The 22,138-nt window shown below is 32.0% G+C and overlaps 1 protein-coding gene across 1 annotated transcript in view; it reads right to left on the bottom strand.

Annotated features, from left to right (window-relative positions):
- LOC105317566 (chitin synthase chs-2) overlaps window positions 1-22,138 on the bottom strand; it is a 58,311-nt gene that overhangs the window by 4,431 nt on the left and 31,742 nt on the right. The window contains exons 30-37 of the mRNA XM_066084927.1: window positions 13,171-13,306; window positions 12,885-13,085; window positions 12,508-12,735; window positions 11,620-12,392; window positions 11,073-11,245; window positions 10,701-10,872; window positions 7,050-7,183; window positions 5,629-5,876 (exon numbers count right to left, since the gene is read on the bottom strand). Coding sequence (XP_065940999.1) covers window positions 5,629-5,876; window positions 7,050-7,183; window positions 10,701-10,872; window positions 11,073-11,245; window positions 11,620-12,392; window positions 12,508-12,735; window positions 12,885-13,085; window positions 13,171-13,306 — 2,065 coding nt within the window. The remainder of the gene's footprint in view (window positions 1-5,628; window positions 5,877-7,049; window positions 7,184-10,700; window positions 10,873-11,072; window positions 11,246-11,619; window positions 12,393-12,507; window positions 12,736-12,884; window positions 13,086-13,170; window positions 13,307-22,138) is intronic.

The raw sequence follows: 22,138 nt of genomic DNA, 5'->3' as shown, positions 1-22,138 counted from the left end.
GACGTATTGTTAATGTGATTGTGGAGTGTTACAGAAAAATTCAGGGATTATGTACTAGGAAATAAGTTTGTAGTGCTGACAGATAACAATCCTCTGAAATACCTATCTATATCAAAACTTGTTTAAACTTGTCATAGTAATTTCTAAAACGTGTTTGTAAGTTCAAATGTTAAATGTTAAATTGTTACAAAACATGTTTTTATTTTATAAAATTTTGTAAATGAATACTGGAGTAACAGTTGCTTATTGTCAAAGATTTCAGAAACTAAACATATAAAATGTGCATTTAAAACTGTATTGTATGTCTAATGTATTATTTCTTTGTTAATGGGTCAATGCCTTTATTTATCTATTTAATATATTGACTGAAATCATCAACTGCCTCCTTTCTGCTGGGTTACAATTATTTTGATAAAACTCTTCCCTTTGAATTAGGATATTCTTGTAACTTGTTTAAAAAATTCAGCACAGCACTTAAGTCGATTTTGGAGTCAAAATTTTCAGTTCTTCGTTGTGTGTATCTATTAAATAATTTCTTATTTCTTGGCCCACCCCAATACTCTTCTTGCTATAGTTCATAATGACATTTTATATCTTAGCAAAAGACATTGGGCTCCCTGTAAATGATTCGAAAACCGTCTACCCTTCCACAACTCTGACTTTTTGGGTTTAGAGTTAGATACAGTGTTGTTTGAAGTTAGATTGCCTCAGGACAAATTAATCCGCTTGATACTACTATTAGCTAAACTCCATTACCGAAGATCAGTGACACTTCTCTAATTACAGTCTATTTAATTTTAGAATTTCTGAACTTTGCTTGCAACGTAATTCCCCGGGTCGTACCTTTGTGAGACGCATAACACAAACCTGACCATAGATTTATCTAAACCGTACCACCATACTAAACTTAACTTGGAAGCTTAAGCTGACCTCAAAGCTTGGCAAATATTTCTAGATAGCTCCAATGGCAAGGCTCTGTTTGTGTCCAATATCACACATTCAACCTCATCCCTGCATTTTTTCACTGATGTAAGTAACGCAGGTTTTGGATGTGTATATAGTACTAAATGTTTTTTTTGGTGCATTCACCCCTGAATGGCTCAACTATCATATTTCAGTCATATTTCTGCTTGAATTCTTACCTATTGTTCTTGCTTTGGAAATATGGGGATCAAGTCTTAAGTCTTAAAAACTGAACGCTTATCTTGCACCCAGATACTATGGCAGTCGTCCAGGGGATCCATAAAAACACTTCTAAGGACTCATGAAACTTATGAGACGACTCATAATTTTATTTCTTTCTCATAATGTTCATTTCATTGCTGAATCTATTCCAGGCAAATTAAATAAAGCTGTTGATTTACTTTCTTGCTTACAGGTGGACGAATTAAAAGTTCAGTTTTCATTCATGGACAACGAACCTACCCAAATCCCACAGGATTTAGTCAATCTCTTAGTGCCACAACAAATATGTTACTAAAAAGTTCACTGTCGCAGTCAACCATAGTTTCGTGCCAATCACCTTTCCAGTCTTGTAAGCAATTTCTGGAGAACAAATACAACTATTACCACCTTCGGTTCAGCATGTGTCAGCATTCATGGCCCATTGTTTCCAGAGTAACTTTGCAGCATCTACAACCCGAACTTTGATATCGTCTCTTAGCCGTATATTCATATTGGGTGATTTTTCGTGTGTTACACAACACTTTATAATAAAGAACACGCTGTAAGGCTCCTCTACGTGCACTGTTTATTCCTGCATTTTTTGTCTATTTACAAGTAGGAGAAATTACTAAAACTGGTCATTCTAACCAGCATTTCTTCAAATTTGGTGATATCTGTGTGAGCCAAGATGTGAGAGTCCGAAAATTTATTGATGTCAATATTCCACAATTCAAACATTCGAAATCACACCACATAACCTTTCGAGTACAGAAGAATACTACAAATACTTCCCTCTGTCCTTACCAAGCTGTAGTGTGCTACCTCGACTTGAGGAAACATTCTTCTTGCTCTGAACGACTTTCTTCGTTCATGGATGGTAACCCAATTACCCGTCATTATTTTACACAACAGTTGCAAGCACCATTATCTTTCTGTGATCTAAATCTACAGAATTATCATACACATAGAATTGGAGCGGCATCTACAGCTACTGACAAGGGTTTACAGAACTATACATCCAAACTACGGGTCGATGGAACTCTAACGCATTTTGGAAATACATAAGAATCCCAACTCTACAATTATAACAGCTTTCGTTATTCAGATCTTGAAGACAGGGGCGTCCAATCAATAACAAACACTTAACTTTCCTTTCTTCAAACGTTATCTAAAAGACAGGAGCTTCTGGCGTTATCTCCATATTTTTACTACCACACAGTCAGGGGCTGTTGGTTTTTTTCACTGCTTTTTTGTGTTATGGTATGGGGCGTTAACAAGACAGTATAATTTTGGCTTGGGAACTAGCTAACAAAACATAGCCTACCTTGTTACGGTGGCAGATGAACGCCCCACTTTCTCAGGTCTTTTATGTATATTTAATACTTTTTAATGTCTAGTCCTTTTGTTATACCATTATGTGCCAATGATATACGTAATACTAGTGATGGCATATTAGAGTATCTTTGCTTGTTCTTGCTTTATATATTGCAATGCTTTTAGTTTTGAATGAGTAAAGGACCCTGTCGTGATCAGTTAAATATTAATGTAAGATACCAAAAAACATCATCTGCTTTACAAGTGGGTCATTGGTTTTGGTTACACTTGTGTATATTTTTAGCATGACAAGGCATGTGCATTCAGACCAATACGGTAATTTCAGCCATGAACATGCGCATTAATCCATGTTCTTGTTATTGATGTCGCACTAACTGCTACCCACCCCTCCTCCAATTATCAATTTTTTTGTCTATATGATATTCAATGTTCAATTATTGTTAATTAATTGTTGATAATTTTGGTCTTTACCTCTCCGTGTAAACAGTTAGTCAAAGTATACTAGTATCAATGAAAGTATATCAACAATTACACCTAAATTAGGTATACTCGATAAATTAAAGTGTAATATAAAAAACACATTTAATAGCTACATAGTATATTTGACAATAAACTGCATTGAAAGTTTACGCTTTATAAACCGCAAAGCGATTTATGAAAAGCGTAAGCTGTTCCATGTCAGTATACATAGAGAGTATGAATTCTGTAGCTATTGAATTTATTCTTTACATTGTAATTCTATTTCATCAAGAATAGAAATTGAGATTATTACAGTGTATGCGTTGTTATTGTACAATACTAAAAGTAACCTTATGCGCAGTGACACATTTTGCAACGCTAGTGTTTGTAACTTCATCAAAAACACGTACTGTAAACTGTTCGAAACAGCCAAAAATTGCGCAAACATATATTTGTAGATTATAACAATATCAGGTTTAACATTTTGAAAGGTAGCAATTTATAGGGAATACGATTAATAAATTAATGAATTTAGGGAGGAACAAAAAAAAAGAAATATAGTGTAGAAATAATACACTTGAAAATAGATGACGAAATCATAATTTAAGGTAAATGTGTTTTTATTGTTAATTTTTTAAGTAGTTGTTTTAGCCAGCTACTTTACTCAACAGTCTAGCATGAAAATTAACACTCTGTATCCATATGGTTAATGTTTAAGTTAATAAAGGCAAAACGCCAAAGTAAAAAACAGCCAAATATCTTGGTTCTCGGCCCCAACTAGGAATAAGTGTTAAGGTGATATTGGACACCTGTCGATATTAATTTGGAAAAAAAGTTCATTATATTCAAAATACTTCCACCTGCTTAGAATTTTTAAGCTATTACAAAATTTGACCAAAAAATATATTTTTAAAAATGAGGAATAGTAGAAATTAGTAAAGTTCCAATGGGATTCGAACTAGTGATTCACACATTGGTGGATAATGCTCTAACCCATTGCGTTCCACTGTTTTATAACAATTATGGGAAAGAACACATTAAGAAGATGGGAGAACAAGACAGCGCAAATGCCCATTTGGTTTAGTTGTAAAATACAATTTCAGATTTAATTATTTCGAACTAAATATCCTTAGTAATGATAAAATTCAAGTTTACAAAAGCACAATTTCTGACTATATTCAGTTTTAAATATTTAAAGTAGATCCAGTGTTCGGTGATGTCATACTTTATTGTAAAACTTTGAATTCTTTATTTTATGTGAATATATTCACATGGATGTAATTAGAAATACTGTTAAGTTTAAGATATTTTTGCAGCTTAATTTTATCCTAAATTTCCAATTTTTTTATACATGTTATCTATGTTAAGGGGAAAGAACTCTTTTTCGACTTTTCTCTCAGTTGTATGTCTAAATGCTATAATTTTTCTAATTCCAAAAACTAAATTTAAAATGTGTTTGTAGTTTTAGTTTTCTAACACAGTTGACAATAAAATTAAAAAAGTTAAACAAGTTTCTGTCTACAAAGATTTTACTTTTAACAAAAAAGTATGGTTTTATGATGCTAAAAAATGCTTATTTAAAAATGTTTATCTGACATCTCAAAAAGAGTGATGATATGTATATTTTTTCCAATAATTGATGAAATTTTAGTCTATTTAGTTGAAATCATTTCTGTTTTTTAACTTTCATTAGAGAATTTTACAAGTATGGAGTTACCTTAAACAAACGGTAGGGAAAAAATCTAAAGTTTTGGTGGTATCGAACCCACAACCTAAAACATGGCTTTTTAATGTTACGTAAAGTCTGGTGCTCTAACCACTGAGCCATTTCAGTCACAACAAACTCTATCGTGAAATGCTATACGTGACTTCGGCCACAAATTTACAAACTTGTATGATTTTTCTAAAACGTTCAAATTCTGCCATACAAAATGACATTTTCAAAGTAAAGTGGGTAATATCTCCACGTTTTTGTTGATTGAAATCGGGTTGAACTCTTTTAAACCTTATATAGACTATGACAAAAATATGGAGCTCAGATTTACTCAATAAAAGAAAAGACATTGAAGTTCAAAAATGACACTTTTTGAGGTTTTGACACGCATACGCCAGTTTAAATCAACCTATTCCAAATGTTTAACATATTTAAAGGTTACAAATCGATGTTATGGTAAATATGCATTGTTTTCAATAATTCAGAAAAACATTATGAGATTTGTTGATATTTTAATTTCATAGTATCTTATCTCTCCTCATATAGGCAGTTTACACGCCTTATTTAACCATCTTTTTTATTAAATTATTCTTGATTTCATTGTTAATTTCGAAAAAAAGAACGTCACAATTTGGAAGTACCCATTACCAACCTAAATAACACAAAGCATTGACGTGATTTTCTCAAAATCTAAATAGTCGTAAAACATGCAAGAAGCATTGAAATTGAATTAAGCGACACTCGTATCTTTCCACACGTATACCACGTTGGACTTAAGAGGATTCATCTCAACACATACCTTGCAGCATATATATACATACTATTTCCATATGCAAAGTACTAATAAAAGGCTCCTTAATTATAATTTCCATTTTCCTTCCCCACTGTTTCATTAATTTGATATAACATACTAGTATGGTATTCAAAACGATAAAAAAGTAAAATCAACATTTTACCTGTCTCTGCATTGTTTTTGATTTGATCACGGGCTGAATGTCGTTCTTTTTCTTTTCTGTCTTCTTCAATAAATTCATCACTTGGATAATCGGGCATTGGTTCAGCCATCAATTTTTCGCAAAACTCCACAGCAATTTTTCCTTTTCCCTTCTTGAACGAATCCCCAGACATTTCTACATCAGCTACAGTCTTTCCAAAGGGACTTGGAATTTCAGTGATAGCTATGAGATGCATAAATGTCCCCCATCTATCGAGAAAAGCATGCGATAAAACTGGAATGAAAAGTCTTTAAAATTGTAAAAATGTTGCTTTATATATCTTAAGACCTTGACACCTTGAATTAATGGAAAACTATTTCAAAATCTATTTCTTTTATTCTTGATCATTTTTAAAAATATATTACGAGAAGTTTTGTGAATTTATGTATATTCACTTGCTGATGTTTTCTCTTTACAATGACATTAAATATATAAGGCACGTCCAATTTGCCGTTTACTATAACATGAGAGATAAGGCTTTTTCTAAATTAAGCTTGAACGCTGCATTTTCTCAAGGCATCTTTAATGTAGTACTTATTTTCATATACGCATGCATATTAAAATTTGAATAAAATTATTACTGAATGCAAGCAAATTAATGCTACTTATTGTTGTTTGTTTTTTTACTTTGCCATTGTTTCGTTTATTCAAAAAAGAATTATTAATATCTGTATTTAATCATATCATGTAGCATCATGTTGATTTATCATTTAAAATGATATGCACATAGAGAAAACACAGGTATTGAATCCAGACATGAGGTAATGTGTAATGGTAATGCATTATTATCCTTACATTTTTTAAAAGTATTAAAACACATTCTTGAAACAATTTTTTGCCAAATCCGTTTTAAGTGTTTGCAAGAAATTTGATTTTTATCTATAAACTTTAAAAATATTCCTTATATTGAAAATTCTTATAAATAGTTAAGATCAATCAAAGGAAGCTAGGAAAAAATTAAAATGAATTTAGTTAAGAGATATATGTATCGGATTAAAGATTCTTGGTAAACCCGGTCTGCCCCAGCAGAAAAACTTTTCAGCATTGCAGTCAAAGTTTTAGGCCGGAACAGTGTTCACGGAATGACAATACTTTTGAAAGTCTGCTGATTAAAATTAGTGCAACAATGAAATGTTAAGTGACAAACATGGTGATCTTTATATTACTATTCTATCTGACTTAAGATTCAAATAAATTGTGTGAAGAAATTGTCTCTGTATTTATTTCCGGTAATGTATTATGTAATTTATTACTTTAGCAAAGTAGATATGATTTAATTGATTACTTTTGTAAATGAAAGTAATGGTAGATGTAACTTGTAACCTAAACCTACAGCTCTTTCCATTCAGAAGCTTTGTAAATATCAATGGTTCATGACTTACCGATGAACAACCATTCCAAAAAATTGAATGAGGAGAATGAAAAGGAAAAAAATTATAAACATCAGTCCAACGACGTCAACTTTAAGGACATTTTCAGCTTGTAGTGTATCCAACTCCTCCTTTTCTTTTCCATACTGTTAAACAGAATATCAGATTGCCTGATATGTTTCAATATAGAAACATGTAATTTGTGACAGACGTACGTACTATATCGTACCGGCAATTTCGTAAAAAATACTAAAAAAGTAACACAAACTGCAAATGAAAATTGAGGATTCTATATCCACATAGAGAGAAGACAAATCCAACCACGTACATTTTAGTGTCTTTTTTTAAAAAATGGAGTTAATGTTGATGCTTTTTCATTTTGCTCATGATATTTAATAATTAGGTTTCTTTAAAAAAATGTAGTCTCATGTTAATATAGACAAATGTAGAATGTATTTCTACAAAGCGAATATTTAAATTATAACAGGGATGAACTATAGAGAGAAACTCCAAGTTATAGACGGTAGGTTAAAGAAATAGAAAATAATAGGATAAGTTATAGTAGATTATATATAAACCAGTATGTTAATGACGTGTAGTCAGCTGCCATATGTTTGTGATGTTAAATTGTGTTTGTGAAGTTTATTTCGTGTACGTTTTCTTAAACCATTGATTTTCTGCGGGGAGGAACACCCAAAACACGTTCAACAGTGTAAGAACGCAGTAAAATGATACAATTATGTATTGTTTACTGATAGTAAATTAAAATTGTTTGATGTACGGGTAGAATTCCTGATGATTACTTGTTACACGGACTATTCACCTGTGCATTCTGTGCGTTCAAGCATAACGTGATTTCCTGTCAGTGCGTTGGTTTCACACCTCTGTGTAAAACAATTAGGACTAAAGTAAAATACAATTTACTTTGACAGTGATAAAACTCTCAGGAGGGAGAGGATACGAAAAACGTTATGCGTCACTGATACTATTTTCACATATTCGATACACATAAAATATCAATAAAAGAACTATATATGATAAGAGTTAAATTTAGCCCCCATAATTCACCATTTTTTAAAGTGTTTCGGTTACAATAAAATGTTATGTTATAATTTAGAAGAGTTCATATAAAATATATTTTTCACATATTTGTTTGATTTATTTGCACTGACTTGCAGTATATGACGTCAGAAGTGACGCTATTTCAAAAATTCAATCAAAATCAGACGAAATTGACATTTTTCTCATCTTTTTACGAATGGGAAATATAGAGCGCATGCTTGAACCAGGACAAATTTTTTGTCACTTATTAGTCTTGGCTAGATACATCTCTGATTAAAATATTTTGTTGGTTCAAGCATGCGCTCTATGTTTCCTGAAAGAAAATCTTCTTGAAAACAAGCTTTTTTTATGCTAAAATGCAGGGAAAAGGCTGTCTTTACAATGCCGTATTTCTAAATTGTGGGCACTTGAATCAAAATGAACATTAAGTTAAAACATCACATATATATCTGTACAAAGAAAACAAAGAATTACAGTAAAATAATGATATTCCTTTTAGGGGGCCATTTTAGGCCAATACCATATATAGTCCTTTAGTATTTAAAAGGTAAAGTAAATTTTTCATATTGTGACGATGATCGTATAGTGAACGTTTACTGTGTAGCATGTGCATGTCACGGACTAGGTTAACTGTTTTGGGCATTGAGAGACTGTACCGTAAAACGATATGGACTTTAAAAAAATATTTGGAGACGGTGTAATGGGAATTTTGTCCAGCTGGGTGGAAAAATGACTCGAGGGTATTTTAACGTTAAATATTGAGACTAAACGTGTGAAATAAAGACCCTGTTCCGTTGAAAATTTACTTGAAACCGGTTCAAAATTCTACAGCAAATAAGCAAAAAATAACGAATTGATATTATTTAACCCCAATTTTACAGTTGTATTCATATTTATTCTTTAGATTTACATGTCTACAACTTTTAACGTTCGGACAAAGAAAAAATGAAACATTTCAGAATTATTTTTCGAATTTGCATATTGACTCTTCCAATACTTATTGACTAATTTAAAATGATAGCGAAATGTTCGCCTATAATTTCTGTTATGTGTGATATCTATATTTCAAATATTATGTTTTTGAATAAGAGTATTGCTATACGTGGTGACATGTTTAACTCTTTAATTCAGTGAAACAGATTTTTTAAAATTATTTTCTAGATAGGTGTATAAATAAAACTAATAAATAAGGAATTGAAAGTTTCAGTTTAAAGACAGTCCAAAACAGTTGGAGTTAATTTCCAACAGGTTCAATTTTCAACGTGTCGAGGTCATCAAGTGTTAAGAAAAATCCTTTTTAAAACTGTTGAAACATTTCCCTTGGTATAATTTTCTTGACTTTTGGTCTCATTTTTCAACGTTAAGAATTGACCCCGGGTCAATTTTCAACGTTGAAAAATGACACCCGAAACAATATTGTTCGTAACAAAGAAAATGTTTAAAATCATTAAAAATAAAATAAAAAAAACACACCCTATTTTATAGTTCTTATCCTCACGTAAATGAAGATTATATTAGGCAGATTAAAGTGAAAATAAAAAAAATATCTATCAAATAACAGCTCTACAGTTACATGAACTGTTACGGGTGCAGATGATTCTATTATTATTAAAGTTTTGAACACGTGCAGTACATACGTAATCATTTCATTTGCAATGAAAGCAATACATCAGACTTGGGCAGTAAAGAATGACTCTCAGAGTTAGATGGCCGTCTTATTATCTAATAGCGTACAGGAAAAAAATCTCCAATCACTTTGTTTAACAGTAGATCACACCGCCGCGGTTTAAACATAACTGCAGCGAGGACCGCGATGAATTAACCGCCATGGAATAACACAGAAAGGATTAAAAAAGGAAGTCAAGGAATACAATAAATCATTTTAAGCCACAAATTTGAAAATTGAATGACATTGTTCTCGAGTGACAAACGCAGTGGCAATGGCAACTTTGCTTAAAGATCTTTACAATTGTTCCTTGCAGTCTCTTATATATATATATATATATATATATATATATATATATATATATATATATATATATATATATATATATACCGAGAATCTTCTCCTTTATTTCTTTAGAAATACGATTGTGATTCATAGCTGTATAGAAACTGACATGGCTGAAATCTGCTCGATCCAGTTCAACCTAGTTTATCGATTGGTCGAAACCTTTAGCAATCTAAGGAAAATTACAAACTGCACAAAATGATCAGGATGATATCAGTCTCCAATTCCCATATAAGACTTGGCTATTTCTTCTGTCTAACGTACTGATGTAAACCTATACCTACTCTTTACGATCAATTCAAATTTGTAAGATCACTGCAGAAAAAAATTACAATACCCGCGTTAACGAAGGTTGTATTTTGCTACCTTCATAACATTTGTCCCATCGCCGTTCCTATAGAAGGCTGAGGGTCGGAGAACCTGAAGTTGGAACTACATTTTTGTGAGGAGAACGGTTTCAACGATTGCTCAGTCAACATCCGGTAAACCGAGCACCGTAGCTATAGTCTGACCATTGCTTACGTAAATTGACCAGGCAGAAAACTAAACACATCAACAGATTAAATACATGTATATATATTAGTACTTACAGACAGTGGAATATCAATGACTGTCGGTTTCTTATATTGGAACATGAAGTTGATTGCAACCCACAACATATTGACGAGGGCCATTCCCCCGCACACATTATTTCTTAGCTCCATCAATTTTTCTGTGTCTTTCTTTTCCTTTTCTTTATTCTTGTCAAGGGGTTTTAAATACCTGTGGATAACAAAACAAGTTGTTTTGTTTTTGTGACATGAAATATCATCTGATGTTTACATATAATTTGACAAAATGTCGATACTTGAACTTTATCAAGAATTGTGAAATGTTTATGTAATACACGTATTATGTACATCGTTTACTATACCAATTGATCATCAATTAGTTTTGTGTATCTTTATAAATATGTTTCTTACGTATTGACAAATCCTTCCCAAAAGTCTCTCTCTTCCGGAATCATTTGCATCAGTTCACCACCACTAAATATTTCCTCTTTCACCCAAGCAGGGTTAACTAGGTCATTCATTATATTTTTGTCCGCTTTCTGTTTTACGTATGTTTCCTCATCAAACTCATCTAGTTCTTTTTCCTTAAAACAGGTGTGAAAAATTGTTCAAAAATAAAATATGAATTGTTGTTGTTTTAGGATTTATGAAATCTTCCTTTGAATATAAACGAATAAATACAAAATCAAACTCTTGACCACTTTATATAATGATGTTATCTGTTTTGATTTTTTATATAATAATTCATTTGTCTATCATTATAAATATACTATTCAATTGAAAAAAAAATGTTCTATTAAATATTTTAGAACGAAGTCCTCTCATTATGCTATCTTTGAATTGTTTTGTTATTTACTGAAATTAACAAAAAAAAACCACCCTCTTTTTTGTTTTAATCATTGACTTCACTAGCTTCACTTTTATTTTGGTTATAAAAAACAACATTTTGATTATGTACTTCATTTTTGTTTGAAAACCGGACTGTTTTCTTTTCCTTCTTTGATTTGTTTTCATCCACCACTACATCTTCCAATTCAACCACACTGTCTCTGTTTTTGTTGATTTTTTCTAAGTTTTCGTTCATTTTAATCAACACTTCTGTAAGTTTATCATGCCCTTTATCTGACGTCATTTTTTCAGTAATTGTGTGTTTTAAGTCTTGAACCAGGTTGAAAAAAGGGAAAAACTTATTCCAAAAAGATTCCTTCTTCTTTTGTTCCTCTTTAGCTTTCTTCTCTTTTTCTTCTTGTTCAAGTTCAGCTTTGGTTTTTTTCTTTGGAACTTCACGTGTTCCCCAGGATACAACATGAAGGTTACACAATGAATATATAATCAACACAAGAAAACCAGATGGCACCCAAAGAAAGTACAGAACTCCAAAAATCAAGTTATGGAATTCTCTAGGATGGAATGCTGCCGCTATCAGAAAAATCAAAACTAGCCCAGATAAGAAGATCACACTGGGATGATAGGGCGTGACGGTGACCGCAGTAATAAGAGCTCCAACAAAAACCACCATCATAATGAAAACATAAATCCCACTAAGGATTTGAGCCACAATTAATTGAATCTTGGTATTGAAGACAAAGCAAATGATGAAGAAAAGAATTGCTGGAATTAGAGATATAATGTAGGAGGTGATCAGGTCTATGCTGAAGACAGTAAGCAGGGCCCCAGCAATCATCATTAACACGGTTGCTGGGCCAATGATGGTGGAAACCATTAAAGCAGCTACAAAATTAAAAAAAATAGAATGGAAGCATTAAATCATTTTTTCAGGTCATTTTATTTTCTAATTTTAAAAACTGCATCATTTAAAAAAGAATTTAAAAAAAAAGGAAATAACCTTGATAAACGATGTACAACCAACTGATGTTATTGTTTGAGGCTACTGTGTTCCTGCCGTCCTGCAGAAGATCTAAAATATTAGCTATAGTCGAAGGGGTCCATCTCCTGCGCTGATTGAAGTACTCGTCAAAGCCTTCTGGAGCATACGTGAAAGCATCCGATGCTGCAGCATAGTCCACCCTATATCCTTGTTGTAACAGAAGCGTGCACAACCAGCGGTCCTCTCCTGATGTTCAACACAAATAAATGGAAGAAAATAAGCCGCCCACATATTATAAGTAACGAAATGGACGGAGTATGTCTTTCTGTAATTATTTAATTTTGAAACACTAACTCTAAATTGTTAAATGGTTTGTAAAAAATATATGTACTAACCTTGATCATACATCAGATGATGTGAAGGTTCCGTCGGTTTAGTAGTGTACTTATGCATTACATTATCATCCATAAGAGCTGAACCACGGAACAAACTAAAACAACCTGGAGAGCAAAGCACGCAACCAAGTACATGTTCTGTAGATTTTTGCAACCAATGAGCGACGGCATACTCGAACTTCTGATACCACACCATTGGACCTGAAAAGCAAGATCAAAAATATCAGTTGCATTAGTCTTGATTTACAGAAATGAATTGTATATCAGCTTAAGTACAAAAACGGACCACTTCCAATGGGATGTATTCTTCCACATGCAGCGCCTACTCTTGGGTTCTTTCTCATTCTGTCCAACAGTAAACGAACAGCACCTGGTGTAAAATCCACGTCCCCATCAAGGGCCAGCAGGAAAGTGTTTTCAGCCTATAAAATTAAAATAATAATTGAAATCGAAGTCAATTCGATGTCATTCTCTTTGAGGGGTTGCAATGAAGGTGTTGTAGAAATGCGGGATATTCTCAAAACTGGTAAAACGCGAGAAGGATCTTAGTTTACTTGTGCACAGAAAAGGCAAATCGCTATGTCGACAGAGCTACGAAGACGACTACATTTACATAGCTTGTATGCCCTGTATGAATAAAAAATACACAACCCTAATTACTCACGTTATTGTCGAAGACGGCAACAGTTCATCGATCTTTTAAGAGAGGCCTTGAAGATACACCATATGCATGTAGTTTGATACAAGGGGGTGTTAAGGAAGCATATGGAATCTGAGTTGAATGTCATTCCGTGCAAACCATAACAAATGTTAGTTATTATGTACATATTCAAATATCTAAGCAACGAAATGTAGACCAAAAAAACAAATAAAAAATACTGAAGACAATTTTTTTTCTTCAGAAATTAGTTTGTATTACGTAGATTTACACATTGATGACGTCATGAGTAAAAGTTGAATGTTGTGTGAATTTGATTGGAAAGCATTGTAAACATATTCAAATTTTAACCAATCTAAGAAGTCTAATAAGGTATTGTGGTGTGATTTATTTAAAATTGAACATAAGAATACTGGGAGAGATGTTCGTTTTATCAATCATTCGCTAAAAGGTATGTCAATTTGCTTTTATTTCTCGGCCAGGCTTTCCGTTGTTTACGATATAAAAATCCGACAAGATCAACACTACCAATTTTATATTGAACTTGAAATTTTAAACGTAGCGTTAGTTTGATCAATGCTTGAATTAAAGTGCTGCTAGAATCCCACGCTGTGTGTTGTTTTGATGCAACATACCGTTTTCCGTGCAAACTTTCTAAAAGTTGGGAAGGATTAACTAAAGCCGGATGGATAACTATTTAATTTAAAAGAACGTAGAATTCTTGCAGCGGTTTTGATTAAACTGATGTGTTTTGACTTCAGTTGGTATGTTTATTTTATTTTGGAAACCGCGAGGTAGTGTTGATCTATCTCGTTTAATGTTAAGGAAAATACGTAAGCTATTTATAGTTGTCACGTGATAATGAACCAATGTGGCAGTAATGTACTACCCGATTTAATTGTTCTGCCATCTATCTTAAAGGGACTTGGACACGATTGTACTAAAAATTTTCTAATTTTATTTTTCCATTTTAAATGTTTCTACTGATAAAAATAGAAGTTTATAATGCTATGTCAAAATTTGAAAGTCAAATATAAAGTTATAAGCAAGATACAGAGTTAATAAATTTTTTTTTTGTAAACAAACTCGAATATTGTCATTTACACAAGTATTGGTGTAAGTTTCAATCAAATGTATCTTTCTTTTGTTGATAATATTATTTATGAAGATACTGAATTAGTTTGTCAAAGAAATGGTAATTCTCTACATTAAATTTTTGTAAACAACTATAAAACTCGAGCTTTGTTTACATAACAACCAATTCTTACTTCTGTATCTCGCTTGTAACTTGACTTAAACATTCAATATTTTGGTCAATCATTTAAAATGCACCAGTATACCATTTTATACATAAACAATAATTTTTTTATCTTAAATAGTGTCCAAGTACCTTAAATAGTTAATACTAAGTTTTTGATCTTATTCAAAATAGTTATTAAATTTCACGAATTTTCACGAATATAACTGTCAAAATAAAACTTGTTATTGCCCAAATGCGTCCTTAACACCCCCGCGTACCTACTTGCCAGCGTCTTTAAAGTAAATTACTTTGGAGCTCCAAGAATATTATTTCTATAGTATCTTGATAAACGCTTAGTCTAAATAAACACATTGAACAAACTCATATGTAAATGTTTTTGTCAATATATTGCTTCATTGCCGATTTATACTTAAGGTATGACCAATGGGCAACAGCGCTCTCCCAAGCGACAATAGCCATAATCAAATCAGGTTAGATCAAGTGAAAAAAATTCAACTTTTTTTTCTGCAGATATTCTTAATATGTTAAACTTTGAGCCCCACCCCCTCCCCATGAAACATGGTGGTTTTATAGTCATATCACAAATTTAGCAATACTGTTTTTAAGATCCTCAACAATGTTCTTATCTTTCAGCTGAAAATCATCGTTTTGAATATAACGAACACCTCTGATACGTTACTTTTTTCAAGTTTCTGAAGAAGAGTAACCGTTAGAATATATTGTGCCATTAAAGTAAAATCAATATTGTCTTACCCGGTTATTCATAACAAAACTCATAGAAAATAATTCTTTTTTGAATATTTGGCTTCACTTGCTTCACGTTTTTATGGTTAATTCTTTGTACATTAATTTCTACTTTGATTTGAACATTCATTTCAGAATTTTGAGAGAAAAGACTTTTAAGATGGAACAGAACTCTTTTACCAGTTTAGAGGACATTGACCTTATTTATAGTTCTATCCCCTCTTTCCTGACACAAGGCTATAAAATGAAAAATAGCTTGTACGTTGGCTATTCATTAAATAGTGAGAATTTTGCTGTACACCATAAAATATATGCAATTTTCTCTTATATATTGATTCACATTATATTCTCTTCAAAATAATTACCATTAATTTTTTATATTCAAAAGATTTTTTTTAATCTAGCTTTGGAATAAAGCGCATCTCTACGTACTCAAAAAGATGTATTCTTCTCAGACACTGACTCACTGCTGATATAAGTGCAGAACGGGAATGCAAAAGTCATAGAGATGACGGTTTTTAATTCAGGGAATAGAAACAATTTGTTATAAATTTAGTAAATGCAAAGGAAGATACGGTCGCTTTTACATTTTTCAAAGGTTGATCCCTCTCATTCCTTACATCAGCTTTTGATAAATTTTCATCATTGTTTATTCACATAGTACCCATGAACAAAATCGACTTCTGGAACATTTCTACTCTTTAAGGTATTCGATGAATAACAACAACATTTTGTACCTAATAAATGAATGGTCTAAATATTCTGATTCATGATATCATTGTGAAGGTGATATCAAACAAAAACACTCCACCACAGGAATTTGCAAAATTTTGATTATGGTCCAATTAATAACAGCTTGAATTTTGCATTAAAGTGTATGGGCAACTTATGTTTTATTAAACCATTTTAAAATGTAACTTAAAGGCGGTTTCATGCATTTTTTGCCCCAAAAAGTTTTATAAAGAGCTTTAAAAATAAAGTGAAAGATAGTTAAAATCCTATTGGAAATAAAGGTGTAAAAGGTTATAACCACAGTGACGATATAATGTAGAAATGACGTCATGAAGATTGCATAATTTGATAAAGTGATGTTTTGTGGCAAAATATGGGTGTTTTCCGATGGTATTCGACTGGGAAACATCGAGCGTAGGCTTGCTCAAGTACCATTTTTTAGTATAATGTCTATTACTATCTGAAGAAAAATATACGTTAAAATCGCACGTGAGCAGACCTGCGCTCTATACTTCCGAATGCAAAATATAGAGCAAAAATGAGAATATTTTCATTTGTTTGCACATTTGCGGGAATTAGGTCATTAAGGTGACGTCATAGATAAACAGCGAATGAGCAATGCTGACTAAAATCAAGAATAAAGTTAAAGGCATCCTCTTTACAATGATTTGTGAAGATTTTTTTAATACGATACTATTAAAAAATTGGTTGAAATCGGGGGCAGATATTTGACCATACCGAACATAGCCCTTTAGTGACATTCTCTCGGTTAATACATGCATAAAACTTCTCTTCATTAAAATATGAAATAAAATAAATCATTACCCGCAGATATTTTGACGAAATTAATTTTTTTTATCAGGGGAGTTCACTATTTTAAAAAAAATTAAGGTGTAAAATGACCGGCTCCTGATAGGTTATGTTGTCAGTCATCTGAACTTTGTTCATTTCACCTTCATTGCTATTTAGCAATACATATTTAACTAGTTTAATAAGGTTCAATATTGTTCAATATCCCTTCATTTTACATAAGATACCTTAATGCGAATCTGGGAAACTATGTCATTACAATCTCGACAAGAGGCCCATGGGGCCTCATCGCTCACCTGGGCAACAATGGGCGTTCAAAAGATATTGTGTCATATGGTCCCTTGGTAGAATAACAAAAAAAAAATATTGTAAAGTATTCGAATTTTACACTTATTTTTGCATACACGTAATCTTTGACATTGTACCTTCATGAAATACTATTTTTTACCAGAATAAGAAAACCCCACGCAAGATATAAAACTTAACATTTGGTAGGGGTACACTGTTAAGTTGTTAACTTCCAATTCCCTATATTTTCGTTCTGCCCCCCCCCCCCCCCCCCACACACACACACACTTTGTAAAGCGATCGAAATATATGAAAGCATATAATTAGGTACATTTTTTTTCATCAACTACTTATTAGTTATTGTATTTTCAAAAAAAAAATATAATAGTTATTGTTTTTTATTCAAAAAATCCTACACGTATAGATGTGAAAAAGAAAATTGTACCTCAATGTGCTCAATTCCTCAAATTAAAAACATTCAAAAATTTAATTTGTCTTCTCCATTATAAATCACTTGACTGTTATTTACCTCGCGTACAAACCAGGATAATTTTCCGCTGTGATATTTTCTTAGGAATAGCAATAATTACTTTATTCCCGCAACAGAAATGTGTCAGAACTATGGAAACTGTTTAAAAGATGTCGTTTTTATTTACTCGTGTCTGAAAAACTATCAAAATTGATGTAGATTTCACATTATTTATTGTATAAAGAGGGGGCCCCAGAGAGTAGGTATATACAGAATATCATTCTTTTATTTTGCTTGTACAAGTATTTAACATACTCTAATTCATATAGAATTTCTAATGTTCAACCACAATCTCAGCGTCAATCGTAGAATTATAAGCAAGATACAGAGCTCACAGTTCGCGTAGGTTTGAGTCATATTTTGTTCACATGAGTTTATTACATTCAGCTTAAGATTTTTAACTTGGTATTTCCTATTCAGCATTTAAAATGGAAAAAAAGAATGGCCTAAGATTTTCAATTCTTTTATTCATGATTTTTGATACATCAGATTTTGCTTCATTTGCGCAGGTAAACAGTTAACTGTTTGATTTACCGAAGTCTCTGTTTAATTTGATACGTAAAAATCACGACATACAGACGATAGTTCCCAGGTTACAAAGCATAAATAATGAAAACGAAACAAAAATCAGAACAAGCTAACACCAACGTCATGTGTGAAAACTGTCAACGCATTGAAATATTTAGTCTCAATTTACTTCACAAAATCGGCACCAATATATTTTGCATGTTTCAAAAATTTCCCTTCATTCGCGAACTGTTGCACAACAAGCAAATTCATCATAGTCAGCTCGACCCTTTTTCGTATAATGTCATGGCTGCTTTAAACAAAGAACCTCGTTTTAGAAGTATCGAATACGAGTCTTGGTAAAATGGGTATGCTAACCCGGGCCGTGGCAAAAAAAATAGCCGGGGCAGATCGGCAATCGTCAATTCCAAATACGTATTACTTTGCAGCAATATTTACAGCGAATACAAATATACAGGTCCATCAAATATCTTGAAATTTTAATAAGATTGGCAGATTAATAACTGCCAATCTTTTGTTTTGCCCAGGCCAAGTCTCGCCTACCCATTTTACCGGATACCGATCCCGAAGCTATTAAACTGATTGAAACACGCCTTTCCTTTATTATTATTTTCGTAATAACTCAGATTTGAAACAGAATTATCACTTAATTTTTGCAATTTATATTTTCCTTCCCATAAGGATAATTTATGCTAAACTAAGTTGAATTGGACTCAGTAGTTCTTGAGAAGAAGATTTTTAAAAATGCACCCCCCTTTTTCTACAGTTTAAAGGTTTTCTCCGCTTTGAATCGGACTTTTATTTCTGGAATTTAAATTCGCCTTCCCATAAGGATGCTTTGTGCCAAATTTGGTTGAAATTGGATACGCGATTTTAGAGAAGAAGTTCAAAATGTAAAAAGTTTACAGATGGACAGACAGACGGACGGACGGACGGACAGACGGACAGACGGACGACGGACAAAATGTGATCAGAATAGCTCACTTGCGCTTTCAGCTCAGGTGAGCTAAAAAACTTCGTTTTAAGCCTTTATGGTCGTCTTTTCGGGTTTAACAATGTGTGTAGTTTTTCTGTTCAGTAAGCATTATTTTACATGTATATCTCTAAAAACAAATGAGCTTCCATTCAAAATAAACTTAATCGTAATTACCCTTGAGGCTGGGGGTCCAAAAAATTGTCTCCAAATTTCACCAAATTTGCAGAAATGTCTCATATACTCTTAATTTACATGTTTATGTGAAAGACCACATCACAATCATCGTTAATTTTATCATTTCTTGCATCTGAAACAATTGCACATTATGTAAAAAAAAAAAAATGAAAAATATATGAAAAATTATTAAAGGCCAAAAAAAGATACCAATAACATCACTTAAAATAAACACAATAACAAAAACTTAACATTATTTGTTATAAAGAAAAATTTTACAATTTTTACCAAAAAATATATTTGACACACAAATGCAAATATGTAAAGAAAAAAAAATTATTTCCAAATTTTAACATGATAATAATCATTACATATGTAATAAAGATTAAGCATTAAAAAAGATTTTAGATGGTGATATTAAAAAAAATTTAAAAAAAAAGAAAATATTTGAACAAAATATTTGGAGTTTTACAAGTTACCTCCCTTTGAATAGTAAAAAAGGTGCTAAAAACAGCTAAAATGATTTTTTGGCATCTTGTATCCCTTGGTTACCATCAATTGACTCTTTAAATAATGCTTCAGTACCATCATATCCATTTTTTACAAAAACAATTTCAGTACGACGTTAGAGTTATAGAACATTAAAGTGAAAATCTCTTTTGTGTAGAGATAAAAACGCTTTAATATGGCAGCCACCCCCCAGCCTCGTTAATCGTCTTTTATCACAATTTTTTAAAACATTAGTTTGGGATATAGTTTTCTTTGTATTTATTCATCATTTTAAATGTAAGGTAAAAAATCACGCGGAAATTTTTTTATCAACTCAATATCCCTTAGAATCTTAAAAACGGTCTCTGATAAACTTGTTTATCATTTTATTGCCTATTTCGTTTACAGTCAAAATTGATACAATGTACTCTCTCGATGGATTTCATTGTTGCAATTGAGTGCTATTTGTAATTTGAATTTGACCTTCAAGATGGATTGGTACGAGTGTTGATCCAAAAGTAATGTCACAGATGCGATAAAATCGTGAAAAATCCGAGTAAAGTGACAAATTAGTACTCTATAAATATTGGCCACGATGCTCTATTTTTTTTTATTTCATAAAGTAACTAAGTAGTCTTTTTGTAATCGATTGATAAGTATATTGGATATTATTTAATGTGCTATCAGTTTGTCGAGGTGTCTTCAAGAAGTCATGAACGTAGCTTTCTTATTTACTAGTAGCTCATGACGTAAGAACCTATAAGCTAGTTTAAACTTTCCTTCAGAGCGTATATCTTCGGTCTATTTAATTTATTTATTAACATGACAAATGCTTTTATTAGATATTGGAAAACGTTTAGGGTACCCTGTTCAATCACTCTCAATTGTAGGTTGATAGGTCAATTCCAGTACATTTTCTACTGATTTCTATTTATCGAAGCAAACAATGCCTCGTATCACAATTCGCATATCCATTCTTTTTCTTGCTCCTTCTTCCATGATCTAGAGACAAAAGGCTTTGTGTAGATATCCAAAATGGACGGTAACATTCCCTATTTTTTGAAAGCAATTAGAACAAGAGGCCCAAAGGGCCACATCGCTCACCTGAGCAACACTGGCTTTATATGGGCGTTCAAAGGATATTGTGCCATGTGGCCCCTCAGAAGATTAACCAAAAATGAATATCCGAATTTTCACTTATTTTTGCATATACTTAATCTTTGACATATTTACCTTCATAGAATACCATTTTTACCGAAAATAAGATCATATGCAGTATAAATTACTAAATTTTTAGTTGGTGTTCATGATTAACTTCCAGTTCCCTTTATTTTAGCCTCCCCCAATCACTTTATTAAACGATTAAAATACATGAGAGCATAAAGGTACATTTTTTCCCTTGCTACTTATTGTATTTTAAAAAATTCTACATGTGAAAGAAGAAAAGTGTACCTCAAAGAACAATATTGAATACGCTTAATTCCTAAAATTAAAAACATTGAAAAAGGTAATTGGCCTTCTCCATTATAGACGATTGTCATTTACCAGGCATGAATTCATTTCGTATGACCTTTCATATCCTTACTCATTTGATTGAAGAAAATAAACTTAACTGAAAATGCCGTCACATATGTTAAAGAGCTATAATTCAAATTAATATATTGGCAGGCATGTCGCTCTATTATACCAATGCCCATCCATTATTTTCATCTTTATTAAAAAACATCAAATGTGTTCAAACAAAGATGATTTTCCATTGCAATATTGTTTTAAGAACACCCATAATGCTTTTATCCTCTTAATAATAATGTGTCAGGCCTATGGAAACTGTTGAAAAGGCATTGTTTTCATTTACATGTGTTTGAAAAACTATCAAAAATTTGTGTAGATTTTATGCAATTTATCGTTGAAGAAGGGGCACCAGAAAGTAAGAACAGCATATCATCCTTTTAGCAAGACATTTCTATTGATCAACCAAAATGTCAGTGTCAATCGTTAAATCGTTGAATCGATACAAGATACATGGCTTGGTTTGAGTCATGTTTTTGTTCACATGAGTTTATTA

The sequence above is a fragment of the Magallana gigas genome, chromosome 5, assembly GCF_963853765.1.
Source record: "Magallana gigas chromosome 5, xbMagGiga1.1, whole genome shotgun sequence".
NCBI classification, from domain to species: Eukaryota; Metazoa; Mollusca; class Bivalvia; order Ostreida; family Ostreidae; genus Magallana; species Magallana gigas.
This window is presented reverse-complemented; position numbering and strand designations above follow the sequence as displayed.